The sequence below is a fragment of the Carassius auratus genome, chromosome 8 (genome assembly GCF_003368295.1).
Source record: "Carassius auratus strain Wakin chromosome 8, ASM336829v1, whole genome shotgun sequence".
Classification (NCBI taxonomy): domain Eukaryota; kingdom Metazoa; phylum Chordata; class Actinopteri; order Cypriniformes; family Cyprinidae; genus Carassius; species Carassius auratus.
The window spans coordinates 25,613,401-25,629,155 of record NC_039250.1 but is presented as its reverse complement, the minus strand read 5'-3'; the positions used below and the strand labels follow the sequence as shown (position 1 = coordinate 25,629,155).

The following is a 15,755-nucleotide window of genomic DNA, read 5'->3' as shown; positions in this document are numbered from 1 at the left end:
GTTCTTGAAGCACTGGCTCCAGCTGCAGTCCACTCTTTGTGAATCTCCCCCGCATTTTTAAATGGGTTTTGTTTCACAATCCGCTCCAGGGTGTGATTATCTCTATTGCTTGTACACTTTTTTCTACCCCATCTTTTCCTTCCCTTCGTCTCTCTATTAATGTGCTTGGACACAGAGCTCTGTGAACAGCCAGCCTCTTTTGCAATGACCTTCTGTGTCTTGTCCTACTTGTGCAAGGTGTCAATGGTCGTCTTCTGAACAACTGTCAGGTCAGCAGTCTTCCCCATGATTGTGTCACCTACAGAACTAGACTGAGAGACCAGTTAAAGGCTTTGCAGGTGTTTTGAGTTAATTAACTGATTAGACTGTGGCACCAGGTGTCTCCTGAGATACTGAATTTGGGATTTTCCTTAGTTGTCAGTTATAATCATCAAAATGAAAAGAAACAAACATTTGAAATATATCAGTCTGTGAGTAATGAATGAATATAATATACGTTTCACTTTTTTTTACGGAATTTGTGAAATAAATCAACTTTTTGATGATATTCTAATTATATGACCAGCACCTGTATAGTTTACATACATTTTTCTTGGCTATTGCCTTTTGTTGTATTGTTAGGAAAAGTAATGCAATAAATATTTGTTTTTGTTTATTTTTGTTGTTATTTTGGAGCAGATGTCCCTGGGCAGTTAACAGAGCCAGGATTGACCGGTTTACACAACTGGTTTATTAGCCACAGCCATATCCCCCTTCAGCTCAAGACCGGTTTCCCACTGCTGCACACTGATGGTGGTTTGAGGAGAGACCCCCCACATGATTTTAAAGTGCTTTGGGTGCACAACCATACACGATAAAGCGCTATATAAAAATGCATCATTCATTCATACACAACAACACTAGCCCAAACTCATTCCTACACGGTTTATTCATATAAAACAATATGTTACCAATGCACAAATAAAGACCAAATTATACAGACACTTCCCATAAGTGGTTTTTGTTCAGACATCATGATACTATGACACACACAACCCACCACAGCTGATACGATTGATTAAACATAACCTTGAAGACATTGTGTCAGCAGTTTGATCGAGTATCTGACGAGTCTGTTTCTGTCACATCACTTAACCAACACTCCCAGAGAGACAATTCATACAAACTATAGAGAGAACAACAACAGGAAAAGAGAAAAATACACAGGCATAATCCAACAAAACCCTCTCTTCTGTTCCAGATCCAGAGCAAGTGAGAGGATGTGGAGGAATACAATCAAATCCAGTCATACCACAGAAGAGACTGATAACTGTTTGGGGTTTAACTGCCTACATCTTCCTAAAGAGTCTCTGTCAGTTTGACTAAACGTACAGAGGGTCCCCGAAGGCATGCCTCTGTCAGTCCTGAGCGGCGAGGAGCTCCTCCTGGTCTAGTCGTGAGGATCAGGAGTGTTGTCTGAGTCGTGTGCGCTGGGCTTCTGCTGCTCGGTGGACTGCTCCACAGCCTGCTGGAACAGAGAGTCTCTCTGAATCTGCTTGGCCTTGTTGTAGAGCAGGACTCCCAGGAACACCATGAGGGTCCCGGCGGCCGACACCAGCGTGATGGGGTTACTGAACACGATGATGCTCAGCCAGATGGACAGAGCGTGCTTCACCGTGCTGGCCACACTGCGGGAGGACACAGACACCGTCAGTACAGCACTACAGCATCTCTGACCCCCCACAGACAATGAGCTGCTCCAGCCCACCCACACTGCTTCTGACACAAACAACATCTCTGCTCCTAAACACTACAACATGGAAATAACTTCCTCGGTACTTCTGGTCACACTGTAGTAAAGTCATGCTCTCTCAGGCCTTGTTTTCCAGCGCAGCGAGTCTTAATTCATCAAACCCAGAAGCCTTGTTTTATCAGGAACTGATCAAAATAAAGTGAGTTTGGGCTGAATCCAAAGAGAAACTAGCTTAGGTAACACTTCACAAAAGGGAACACATTCACTATTAAAGGGGGGGATTAAATGCTGGTTTTCACTCAATCTCCTGTTAATCTTGAGTACCTATAGAGTAGTACTGCATCCTTCATAACTCCAAAAAGTCTTTAGTTTTATTATATTCATAAGAGAAAGATAGTCTGTACCGATTTTTCCCGGAAAAACACGACTGGCTGGAGGCGTGACGTGTGGGCGGAGCTAAAGAATCACGAGCGCCAGTAGGCTTTTGAGTTGAGAGCGTTTGGAAGCTGTGACATTACCGTGAGGACAAAACCATCATCCAAAACAAACCATGGCTAACAGTCAGATTCAGCCGTTTATTTATGATCCAGAATCAGATCCAGAGGCTGAAATTGAACGAGAGCAGCAGCAGCAACGACTCGCTCCGAGCGGGGCTCGAACCCGGGTCTCCGGCATGGGAGGGGATGCACTAACAAGGAGGCAGAGATATTTGAAGCAGTTTTACTCACCGCCTGCGGTTCCAACACACGATCGTGACCCTTTTTCGTTGGGATTGCATCATCCTTAAGAAATAAACGATGTGCAAATCCGGCGTCAAACTGGACCTTGTTTGTAAAACAAGCATCTTCGAAATGCAGGGAACAAACACAAACACTTGCACAGCTCCGTTGATGCTCTGTAAAAATAAACTCCATCCACTGGTCCCTTAATGCTGTTTCTCTTTTGGTAATCTGTGCAGGGTTGTCTTGCCCTGGCAACCAAAAACACACTTCTTTTGTGACATTTGGCGACGCTCTCGCTCTGATCAGTGAAGTCTGTTGTGCTCTCAGTGCTCTGCTATACGGGAGCGCGCTCTTCCGGCAGAAGTGCCTCAGGACACATATAAGGAAATTCCGCTCCATCTAACGTCACACAGAGCCATACTCGAAAAAAACTTTCCCAAACTTGTGACAAACCAGAAGGAGTATTTTTCATGAAATAGCATTTCAACCCCCCTTTAAAGAGTTTTGCCTTTATAAACTCTTAATTAGCTGGTTATCAATCATTAGTTGTTGAGTTTAGGTATGGATCTAAAATATGATCGTGCAGAATAAGGCATTAATATGTGCTTTATAAGTACTAATAAAAAGCCAGTGTGCTCATAATATGCAAGCTAATTAACAACTAATTAATGTTCCCTAATCGAATCAAAGCTTTCACACTCCTTGGACAGATATTTGTTCTTATTTTAAACAAACTCTCTTCATTTTGTTCAGTTTCTCAGAAAACATGACTCTGCACCTTCATTGTGCATCTGAAGTAAATGCATCTGGATTTAACGCTGCACTGGAAAACAACACAGAGGTAGATATGAATCAACACTGAAGACTTTCTGCTCTCTTTTTAACCCCTGATCTTCCTCATATATCTGGTTATGTAGAAGGGTTGAGATGTATCATGTCATGATGGGTGAGGTGTGCACCTGAAGGTGACGGGGGAGATGCGGCCCATGAGAGCGTACGCTGTGACACTCTGCAGGTGGAAGAGCACACCGTCCAACAGCAGCAGCAACACGATGTCCTGAGAGAGTGTGAAGGAGCGCCCGCTCTTCCCCATCAGAGGCAGGTCCTGCACACACACACACACACACACACACACACTCCAGAACTGACGCGCCACAGATACATGATATTCTGAAGTAAAGCACTTTTTATGATGGATGGATGTGCTTTATTGGACTTCTTTTAGACAACTGAGAAATAACACCCATTCACTGTCATCATAAAGCTTGGAAGAGCCAGGACGTGTTTTATTGTAACTCCGATTGGATTCGTCTAAAAGAAGAAACTCATACACACCTAGGATGCCTTGAGGAGGAATAAATCATGGGATTATTTTCATTTTTGAGTGTACTGTCCCTTTACTGGTTGTTCTTCATATATTTCTGATGTAGACACTGTTTTATGAAAGCATTCACCGAGGCTGGTGAGTGTGGAGTGTGTTTTTGACTGACCATCAGGAAGATCCAGGCAGGTATGAGCATGATGACCGCAGCAGCGCTGGTGTAGAACTGAAGCTCTGGAGGACTAGACCAGACCAAACACACACACCATGAGAGTCACACACCATGCGTAACTCCTCACAAAACACACACACTCTCGCTCGTGTTGATTAAACACACCTGGTCCAGTTAGTTAAGAGCTTCACACCTGGAGCAACCCAAACACACCGCAGGTGTTTCTGCTCTGATCTGTGTCTGGAGCTATTCATCTATAGATCTGCACACATACTGGGTTTCTGGAGGTAACGATAAACTTTCCAGTTTCAGAATACTTAAGGGAAGGGAACAATATGTTCTCCAAATAGAAATGTATCAGTATGTGCGCTGCTTTCAAACATGTTGAAAATACAATTATTGTACTAAAAATATCTGCACTTTTCCTCTACCCTCTGATCAAACGGAAGACAAATGCTGTTCTTGCTCAGTGTTTTGTCTTGTTCTCTGTGCAACATCATTTACTTGAGAAGCAAAACAACATCAGATGAGAAGCTGTGTTTTAATCTGCCAGTGGTCACAGGAAAATACTTGTATCATCTTTCCCTTATTTTAAGCATAAACTCATAAAACAAGAGTTCATATGTTGCATCTCCAGTAAACGTATATTGATTAAAGAATGTTTGGATGTGTGTATTAGAAAGCGAGACAGAAATACAGAAGACGACGCTCATTTCTAGCACTTTCTGCTCTGACTGTGGTGGTGGTTGATAATGAAGCCTGCTGTTGTCAGTGTGTCTCGGTGACCCCGCAGCGCTGCATGTGTGCACAGGTCAGACCAGCGCTCTCACCTGAACCTGTACTTGTCTCCACTCAGCAGCTTCTTGGAAAACACATTCTGTAGACTGAGAGAGAAAGAGGTGCATTAGACGGTGTGTGGAGTGTAAGGTGAGGTCTGTGTGTGTGTGTGTGTGTGTTTGTGTGAGAGCAGCACCAGTCCATGATGTTGGTGGAGAGAGCGGCGGAGAAGCCCAGCATGTTGAAGCTGACCTCGGTGGCAGTGCAGAGAGCCAGACCCGCCATCACAGGAACCAGAGACAGATTCACCCAGAACCCTGCAGCACACACACACACACACACACACACTCCATATATTCAGGGGCTGTTAGTAGGGTACCTATCCACTACGATAGATCAATATATTCTGCCTGGTATGAGGCAATACTGTTCATATTGTTCCGGACATTGTTTAAAGTCACTGGTAAGATAGTTAACACGTTTACACATTAAAGTTCAATCGCAGTATTAAGATGCTTTCTGTGAATGTGCCAGACTTCCTGTTCATTATCTGCTGTAGGGAAATAACCAGAAGAATATCAAGGGGGGGTAAACGGTACAACTGTATGCGCTACAAACCAGCTGGTGTGTGTGAGGAATGCGTGAGGAGTGTGTGAGCTGGTGTGTGTGAGGAGTGCGTGAGCTGGTGTGTGTGAGGAGTGTGTGAGCTGGTGTGTGTGAGGAGTGTGTGAGCTGGTGTGTGTGAGGAGTGTGTGAGCTGGTGTGTGTGAGGAGTGTGTGAGCTGGTGTGCGTGAGGAGTGTGTGAGCTGGTGTGCGTGAGGAGTGTGTGAGCTGGTGTGCGTGAGGAACGTGTGAGGAGTGCATGAGGAGGGTATGAGCTGGTGTGTGTGAGGAGTGCGTGAGGAGTGTGTGAGCTGGTGTGTGTGTGTGAGGAGTGCATAAGGAGGGTGTGAGCTGGTGTGCGTGAGGAGTGCGTGAGGAGTGTGTGAGGAGTGTGTGAGCTGGTGTGCATGAGGAGTGTGTGAGGAGTGTGTGATCTGGTGTGTGAGGAGTGTGTGAGCTGGTGTGCGTGAGGAACGTGTGAGCTGGTGTGCGTGAGGAACGTGTGAGGAGTGCATGAGGAGTGCGTGAGCTGGTGTGTGTGTGTGAGGAGTGCATGAGGAGTGCGTGAGGAGTGCGTGAGGAGTGTGTGAGATGGTGTATGTGAGGAGTGCATGAGGAGTGTGTGAGCTGGTGTGTGTGAGCAGTGCGTAAGGAGTGCGTGAGATGGTGTGTGTGAGGAGTGCATGAGGAGTGCGTGAGACGTGCGTGAGGAGTGTGTGAGATGGTGTATGTGAGGAGTGCATGAGGAGTGTGTGAGCTGGTGTGTGTGAGCAGTGCGTAAGGAGTGCGTGAGATGGTGTGTGTGAGGAGTGCATGAGGAGTGTGTGAGCTGGTGTGAGCTGGTGTGCGCTGGTGTGCGTGAGGAGTGTGTGAGCTGGTGTGTGTGAGGAGTGTGTGAGGAGTGTGTGAGCTGGTGTGCGTGAGGAGTGTGTGAGCTGGTGTGTGTGAGGAGTGCGTGAGGAGTGTGTGAGCTGGTGTGTGTGAGGAGTGTGTGAGGAGTGCGTGAGATGGTGTGTGTGAGGAGTGCATGAGGAGTGTGTGAGGAGTGTGTGAGCTGGTGTGCGTGAGAAATGTGTGAGCTGGTGTGTGTGAGGACTGCGTGACGAGTGCGTGAACTGGTGTGTGTGTGAGAAGTGTGTGAGCTGGTGTGTGTGTGTGAGGAGTGCATAAGGAGTGTGTGTGGAGTGTGTGAGCTGGTGTGCGTGAGGAGTGTGTGAGGAGTGCGTGAGCTGGTGTGCGTGAGGAGTGTGTGAGCTGGTGTGTGTGAGGAGTGCGTGAGGAGTGTGTGAGCTGGTTTGCGTGAGGAGTGTGTGAGCTGGTGTGAGTGAGGAGTGTGTGAGAAGTGCGTGAGGAGTGTGTGAGAAGTGCGTGAGGAGTGAGAAGTGAGAAGTGTGTTAGGAGTGTGTGAGCTGGTGTGTGTGAGGAGTGCGTGAGGAGTGCATGAGGAGTGTGTGAGCTGGTGTGTGTTAGGAGTGCGTGAGGAGTGCGTGAGCTGGTGTGTGTGAGGAGTGCGTGAGCTGGTGTGTGTGAGGAGTGTGTGAGCTGGTGTGTGTGAGGAGTGTGTGAGCTGGTGTGAGTGAGGAGTGTGTGAGCTGGTGTGTGTGAGGAGTGTGTGAGCTGGTGTGTGTGAGGAGTGCGTGAGCTGGTGTGTGTGAGGAGTGTGTGAGGAGTGTGTGAGCTGGTGTGTGTGAGGAGTGTGTGAGCTGGTGTGCGTGAGGAACGTGTGAGGAGTGCATGAGGAGGGTATGAGCTGGTGTGTGTGAGGAGTGCGTGAGGAGTGTGTGAGCTGGTGTGTGTGTGTGAGGAGTGCATAAGGAGGGTGTGAGCTGGTGTGCGTGAGGAGTGTGTGAGGAGTGTGTGAGGAGTGTGTGAGCTGGTGTGCGTGAGGAACGTGTGAGCTGGTGTGCGTGAGGAACGTGTGAGGAGTGCATGAGGAGTGCGTGAGCTGGTGTGTGTGTGTGAGGAGTGCATGAGGAGTGCGTGAGGAGTGCGTGAGGAGTGCGTGAGGAGTGTGTGAGATGGTGTATGTGAGGAGTGCATGAGGAGTGTGTGAGCTGGTGTGTGTGAGCAGTGCGTAAGGAGTGCGTGAGATGGTGTGTGTGAGGAGTGCATGAGGAGTGCGTGAGACGTGCGTGAGGAGTGTGTGAGATGGTGTATGTGAGGAGTGCATGAGGAGTGTGTGAGCTGGTGTGTGTGAGCAGTGTGTAAGGAGTGCGTGAGATGGTGTGTGTGAGGAGTGCATGAGGAGTGTGCTAGCTGGTGTGCGTGAGGAGTGTGTGAGCTGGTGTGTGTGAGGAGTGTGTGAGGAGTGTGTGAGCTGGTGTGCGTGAGGAGTGTGTGAGCTGGTGTGTGTGAGGAGTGCGTGAGGAGTGTGTGAGCTGGTGTGTGTGAGGAGTGCGTGAGGAGTGTGTGAGCTGGTGTGTGTGAGGAGTGCGTGAGGAGTGTGTGAGCTGGTGTGTGTGAGGAGTGTGTGAGGAGTGCGTGAGGAGTGCGTGAGATGGTGTGTGTGAGGAGTGCATGAGGAGTGTGTGAGGAGTGTGTGAGCTGGTGTGCGTGAGGAATGTGTGAGCTGGTGTGTGTGAGGACTGCGTGACGAGTGCGTGAACTGGTGTGTGTGTGAGAAGTGTGTGAGCTGGTGTGTGTGTGAGGAGTGCATAAGGAGTGTGTGTGGAGTGTGTGAGCTGGTGTGCGTGAGGAGTGTGTGAGGAGTGCGTGAGCTGGTGTGCGTGAGGAGTGTGTGAGCTGGTGTGTGTGAGGAGTGCGTGAGGAGTGTGTGAGCTGGTGTGAGTGAGGAGTGTGTGAGAAGTGCGTTACGAGTGTGTGAGGAGTGCGTGAGCTGGTGTGCATGAGAAGTGCGTGAGGAGTGTGTGAGAAGTGCGTGAGGAGTGAGAAGTGTGTTAGGAGTGTGTGAGCTGGTGTGTGTGAGGAGTGCGTGAGGAGTGCATGAGTAGTGTGTGAGCTGGTGTGTGTTAGGAGTGCGTGAGGAGTGTGTGAGCTGGTGTGCGTGAGGAATGTGTGAGCTGGTGTGTGTGAGGAGTGTGTGAGGAGTGCGTGAGATGGTGTGTGTGAGGAGTGCATGAGGAGTGTGTGAGGAGTGTGTGAGGAGTGTGTGAGCTGGTGTGTGTGAGGAGTGTGTGAGGAGTGCATGAGGAGTGTGTGAGCTGGTGTGTGTTAGGAGTGCGTGAGGAGTGTGTGAGCTGGTGTGCGTGAGGAATGTGTGAGGAGTGTGTGAGGAGTGCGTGAGATGGTGTGTGTGAGGAGTGCATGAGGAGTGTGTGAGGAGTGTGTGAGCTGGTGTGCGTGAGGAATGTGTGAGCTGGTGTGTGTGAGGAGTGCGTGACGAGTGCGTGAACTGGTGTGTGTGTGAGAAGTGTGTGAGCTGGTGTGTGTGTGAGGAGTGCATAAGGAGTGTGTGAGGAGCGTGTGAGCTGGTGTGCGTGAGGAGTGTGTAAGGAGTGCGTGAGCTGGTGTGCGTGAGGAGTGTGTGAGCTGGTGTGTGTGAGGAGTGCGTGAGGAGTGTGTGAGCTGGTTTGCGTGAGGAGTGTGTGAGCTGGTGTGAGTGAGGAGTGTGTGAGAAGTGCATTACAAGTGTGTGAGGAGTGCGTGAGCTGGTTTGCGTGAGGAGTGTGTGAGCGAGGAGTGTGTGAGCGAGGAGTGTGTGAGAAGTGCGTTACGAGTGTGTGAGGAGTGCGTGAGCTGGTGTGTGTGAGGAGTGTGTGAGAAGTGCGTTACGAGTGTGTGAGGAGTGTGTGAGCTGGTGTGCATGATAAGTGCGTGAGGAGTGTGTGAGAAGTGCGTGAGATGGTGTGTGTGAGGAGTGCGTGAGGAGTGCGTGAGATGGTGTGTGTGAGGAGTGCGTGAGGAGTGTGTGAGCTGGTGTGTGTGTGAGGAGTGTGTGAGCTGGTGTGTGTGTGAGGAGTGCATAAGGAGTGTGTGAGCTTGTGTGCGTGAGGAGTGTGTGAGCTGGTGTGTGTGTGGAGTGCGTGAGGAGTGTGTGAGCTGGTGTGAGTGAGGAGTGTGTGAGAAGTGCGTTATGAGTGTGTGAGGACTGCGTGAGGAGTGAGAAGTGCATTAGGAGTGTGTGAGCTGGTGTGTGTGAGGAGCACCTGTGTATTCTCCCAGTATGAGGCGGGACATTATAACCGTGAAGATGGGCGCTGAGCTCTTCACCGTCTCAGCGAATGACACGGCCACATTCTTCAGACTAACCAAACCCAACACCACCGTTGTGAACCTGAGAGAAGAAGACAAATGAGCTCGCCGTGCCAGAAAAACAGGTTCCAGAGCTTTCTTTATCAGGTGAGCAGGAGTAGGTGTTTCCCCAGACTCGACCACTGTGGTGTGAATCTCACATTACACTCCGGAAACAAGAAGCACATTCACCCTCAGTATTAGAGAAATATATATATATATATATATATATATATATATATATATATATATATATATATATATATATATATATATACTGGAGATGCTAGTAAAAAAAGTCCTAAAAGTGTGGTTTCTGTTACTGCATTACTGTATCATTTTTTTATATATATAATGTTGCAATACAAATAAAACATTAATGTCCTAAAAACAGGCCTCCTTTCCTTACAAAATAAAACCAATCTCTTTCTGTTGATTTTGAGGTGAAATGTTCCCTTGACGTGTTTTTTTTTTATATTGTCATGTTATTACAGCAAACATGCAGCATCACATCACCTAGTTTAGTTAAGTGAAGCTCTTTTATCCACTAAACTGCATCAGTAGACTTGTGTGTCTCTATCAAGCTATAGTACACATGAAGGAACAAATGAAGGCTTGTGAGTGTGAACGCACCGCATCAGGCCCACAAACAGCATGATCATGAGGAAGTTAGGGGGGTATTCTGTGCGGGATTTATGATGATACAGGGGGCAAGGCACGAAGGTCTTAACACAGCCGATGACAGTCGTGGAGAGCATCTGGACGGCACCTGAAAGACGCAGAATATCTGTTAACTGATGTACATTTACAGGAACAGTTCATCCAAAAATGAACATCTGCTGAAGATGTGCTCATCCTCAGTTCATCAGAGATCAGGTTTGTAGAAATGTAGCACTGCATCAGTGTCTCATCAATGGATGCTCTGCAGTGAATGGGTGCCGTCAGAATGAGAGTCTGATAAAAACATCCCAATAATCCACAGCACTCCAGTCCATCAGTGAACATCTGGAGAAGACAAAACCTGAAACACATCCAGCATTAAGATGATTTTAACTCAAACACATAGAGTCTATAATCCAGAATAACACTTCCTCCAGTGAAACAGTGTTCTGGTCTGAATCAGGAGAGAAATCTGCACAGATCAAGCAGCGTTTAAACAGATCTAAACTAATCTGTGAGAGACAACAGCAGATGCACTTTATCACTGGAGGAAGTGTTATTATGGATTACAGACTCTATGTGTTTGAGTTAAAATCATCTTAATGCTGGATGTGTTTCAGGTTTTGTCTCCTCCAGATGTTCACTGATGGACTGGAGTGCTGTGGATTATTGTGATGTTTTTATCAGACTCTCATTCTGACGGCACCCATTCACTGCAGAGCATCCATTGATGAGACACTGATGCAGTGCTACATTTCTACAAACCTGATGAAGATGACCTGAGGATGAGCACATTTTCAGCAGATTAAACTTTTGGGGTGAACTTTTCCTGTAAAGCACAATGTGTCTCGAGGCAAATGCTAATAAATGATGAAATTAACCTCAGTAAAATATCTTATGTCACATCTAACCCCGAAACCCAATGCACTTGCATGTCTTTGTTTGTAAAGACAGGTTTATTGAGAATCAGAGTGACCCAGCAGTGGTTTGAGTCAGAAGGAGGTTGTGTAAGCGTGTATCTCACCGAGCATGCTGGGCTCCCCCTCCAGCAGAGACAGGATGTACTTGTTGAGGAAGAGCGTGCAGAAGCTGAAGAAGTACCAGAGCGTCAGGTATGAGAGAGCCCTGGAGCTCCAGACGCCGGCGTCGGCCTCGATCAGCGTGGTCTCTGTGATGGTGATCTTCAGCACCGGTTCTCCAGGTGTGCTCTCGCTGCGGGTCAGCAGCACTCGCTCCGACCGAGGCCTGAAGCTGCTGAACGAGGGCCAGAGCCACGACTTCCCAGAGATACTCATGCTGCAGGACTCCAGCAATACAACAGTGACTGTGTGCAGACTTCACATACTACAGACACCAGCAGACACACGGGGAACGAGAGTCCAGAGAGCTGCTCCATCTGACAACACACAAACACACACTCAAATACTGCATGAGACCAGGAATCAACTCAATGTATACAAACACAGATTCTGACACACGTCCATTTACAAAACACAGCTTGAGTAGCTCTGATTCACACATTTGAATATGGAAACAACTTTTACTGTTCTTCTGATCACGCTGTGCATTGACTCTTTTACTGATACTAAAACAACAAAAGAAGGGTTATGATTAAAACAAGAACAGGTATCAGCTTAACTAAAAGTGTTCGCTTCTCATTGACAGATGGTCGTTCTTGTTTTTAGCTTGAACATGTTTAGTTAATTTTGTTTATCAGAAATCTTTTGACAGTGTCTCTTGACTTTCATACTGTAAAACAAACACAAAACCGAGGAAGATGTTGATGTTTTATTGCAGTGCAGGCAGGGTATAATGGCATGGCGTGATGAAAGTGAGTCTTTCTGCTGGGGTTTAAGAGCTTGTTCAGATCTGCAGAAGCTCAGAGAGAGTCAGAGAGCTGTAACACACTGAAGACACTCAAGCTCAGACCTTACTGTCCGATTCTGTGACATTAAAGATGCTTCGTTTGACATTTCACTAACGAGATCACAAAGACTTCTGAACAGGTGAAGGGCGTATTGATGAATGTATATATAGAAGAATTAGCTGCTTGATTTAGTTATTTGTCTAGTGTGTTTGTTTAGTTGGCTATATTCTGTCTATACTCTATCAATGTATTACTCCTCCAACACAATGAATGAGAAAGTCATCTCTAGCGCTCGATCAGATCAGTACAGATTAGACACGATCTGAACACAAGACAATAAAAACATAAGACTCAACCCAGTGTGTTCCTCCGAGCTCCAGCGAGATACACTTCATCTGCTCTCCAGCGACTGTTTCACACGCTGCGATGAGCCTGAGGACAAGGTTCAGCTGGAATCATGAGGTGTGTGTGTGGCAGCGACACGTCTCCAGCTCAGGGCTGTGTGTGTGTGTGTGTGTGTGTGTGTGTGTGTGTCTGACTCCAGCTGCTGGAGTCTTCGTCTTCTGTCTCTTTCCTGATGTTTGTGCGGATCATCTGGAGCACAAGCTGCGCAGCTCTGCGCGTGACTGTGTCCTACCGGAGACGCTTTCATCTCCTGCGCAACTGGAGCGCAGCTTTGACTGGAATCACGAGAGCAACGACAATTTGCGGAAGTTTAAATAAACACGATAGTTGCGTCCCAAACAAACAAATCGCACACTTATTCACTATTCTATGACGTGATGTGGTTTAAATAGTGCTAGAAATGATTTCACATTTACAAAAAAAAGTGCATAATAAATACCAAGATAAAGCACTTAAATAACCGAAAAAATGTGGAATGTTTGGAGCGTAATATACATAACTATGGTTTAGACAGTCAACTGTCGCAGCTTTAATTACGTAACGATATGAATGACAAAATTAACCTTATATAATTGATTTATGATTTATGTCGCTCCCTTTTTATACAGTCCATGGTCGCTCCAATGTTTTTGTTTTTTCCTGAGGAACACAAAACAAGATATTGAATGAATGTTGAGAACCAAACATTTTCAATCAGCGCACGATTTATCAATTTAATATTTCACGATGCACTACGCATTAAACTTTATTTAGTCTAGATGAAAATAGGGGTCCACGTGCACCCCCCGGCTTTTTTTATGCCACCTGATTTTTTAAAATCCTTAAAGTGTCTATTTTCATAATCTGCCAGGTGCCAAGCTGAAATAATGTCCCAAAGGGTTCTTTTTTTAACCCTTTGCTGCACCTGACCGGAACCCGAAAATTCTAAAAGTGATATAGAAAGTGGCATAACATTAGAAGTAAACAACATACAGAGACAAATGAACACATTTTCCCATACAACTCTGACCCCAGGAATTTAATGGAATGATTATTTTTGACATTTGACAACATATTGACCTTATTTCTGGACAAAAATAGCAAAAAATGGCCAAATTCTTTCGTTTTCTCAAACGCATGGGGTGATTTTTTTTCCCCACAACCTGATATTTCTTTATCATTCAAGTGTCTATTTTAAGATTAAATTGGGTACCAAGCTGAAATAATGTTATTAATAATGTTATTATTATTTTTAACCCTTTGCACCAAACCCGAAAAATCTAAATATGACATAAAGTGGCATAACTTTTGATGTAAACAACTCAACAAAATGGACAAATGGACACATTTTTCAATACAACTCTGACCCCAGAAATTGTTATTTGTCATGTTTTATAACATCTTGACCATCTGTGGTCGAAAAGAGCAAAAAAAAAAGTTAATTCGACAGTGTTTTTATTATACTTAACAGCCTGAAATAGGGTTTATTTGAACCTTTTACTTCACCTATCCTGAACCTGAAGATATTTAAAATAGTTTTACTTTTGAAGTTAACAAAACAAAGCAAATTAACTTAAATAAATAAATAAAAAATAATAATAAAATAAATAAATAACTACAGAAAAAATCCAAAAAGGTCCAAAAAGTTGACTGAGCATAAACTGCAAGTTTTTGATTTTTGGGGCTTTGCAGCTGGTGGCCGTCGGTTCATACCTGCAGATCACCATCTCCCACTGCTCTCTGTTTTGGAAGAATTTCAGTAAGTATTTGAAACTATAATTAAGATATACCTTTGTAGTCATAACTTAAAGTGATTTTTGTCCAGAAATAAGGTCAATATGTTGTCAAATGCCAAAATAACCATTGCATTAAATTCCTGGGGTCAGAGTTGTATGGGAAAATGTGTTCATTTGTCTCTGTATGTTGTTTACTTCTAATGTTATGCCACTTTTTATATCACTTTTTGATTTTTCGGGTTCCGGTCAGGTGCAGCAAAGGGTTAAAAAAGAACCATTTGGGACATTATTTCAGCTTGGCACCTGGCAGAATATGAAAATAGACACTTTAAAAAATCAGGTAGCATAAAAAAAGCCGGGGGGTGCGCGTGGACCCCTATTTCCATCTAGACTAATTATCTTATCATTCATCTTGAATACATTTGGGATCCAAAAACTCATTGATGTTCTCTGTTCACTTGTCTGTCTGTAAAACACAAATGACTTGGCTCTGACTGTGAGAGAGAAACAGGTCTTTCCCAGCAGCTGTGTCATATGATGCTCAGGAATCATACACTAAATACACACTCACACACGGTTTAGACTGCACTGTTTCTGGCCGACAGAATTTATTATATTGTTATTAATTATTCGTAATATTCTTCCAACCTCGACGCTCAGCACTAAAACCAGGCGTTCCACTGAATCGTCAAAAAGAATCGTCAAAAAGAATCGACTCAAAAGAACGATTCGTTTTCTGATCGGAGTCAGTTCAGTGAGTGGTCACTGGGTAAGAAATACAGCTGTTTCCAGAAACGAGACTAGAAATACACCAAGAGACTGGTATTTACATGCAGTAACTGTGCAGAGAGAGAGAGAGAAGTGAATGAGGATAGTAGCTCAGATCATTTGGTCTGGGAAGAACTGAATGAAACACACTCACAAACACACTGCAGGCTTTGTTCATGAATTGACTGTCTGCTCTTTCACTTCCTAATCTTCCTCTGGGATTTTCTGGAAAGACAGTTATGGGGAGAATGAATGAATATACACATCAGATAATCCTAATCTGACGGTCTAGGCCTCGACAAGACCCATGATCTGAGTCCACACCGCAAGAGTCTTTATTAGGGAGGATAAACCCCAAAAACGAGAGCAAGTAATGGGTGGTGACTGTTTTCAGAACATGAGTATATATATATATTTATATAGAGAGAGAGAGAGAGAGAGAGATTATTGTGTCCTTTACAAATACACAGGAGATTTTTGACCTCTCACAGTTTTGCAATTCAGATTTTTTTTGCAGTTCTGTGGCTTTTTATCATACATAATACTGACTTTTTTCTCAGAAGTGTGAGATAATAAGCCACTGTATTAAAGTTTTTACAGACGCAGGACACATTTCATAATACTTAGTTCACTTTTTCAAAACTCTTCACACAGTTCTCCTTACCAACTTTCAGCTTGTCAATGTAGTTCATTTCATAATCAGAATGCACTACAACTACCAAAACACTTTCCTCAGGTCTCAAATCAGCTCATTCTTCCAGAACACAAAGGTTAGCAAAGGTTGACAGACGACAAACACACTTTGTCAGCCACAAAACAAT

The 15,755-nt window shown here is 45.2% G+C and overlaps 1 protein-coding gene across 1 annotated transcript; it reads right to left on the bottom strand.

Annotated features, from left to right (window-relative positions):
- Positions 1–909: 909 nt before the first annotated feature.
- On the bottom strand, positions 910–12,570 carry LOC113107787 (solute carrier family 35 member E2-like). Its single transcript, XM_026270503.1, has 9 exons — positions 12,403–12,570; positions 11,204–11,575; positions 10,153–10,288; positions 9,435–9,562; positions 4,921–5,041; positions 4,778–4,831; positions 3,945–4,017; positions 3,414–3,559; positions 910–1,667 (listed from the first exon to the last, which is right to left on the bottom strand). Exons 2-9 carry the CDS (start codon positions 11,472–11,474, stop codon positions 1,430–1,432), a joined length of 1,167 nt encoding a protein of 388 aa, XP_026126288.1. The 5' UTR covers positions 11,475–11,575; positions 12,403–12,570; the 3' UTR covers positions 910–1,429.
- Between the last annotated feature and the right edge of the window lie 3,185 nt (positions 12,571–15,755).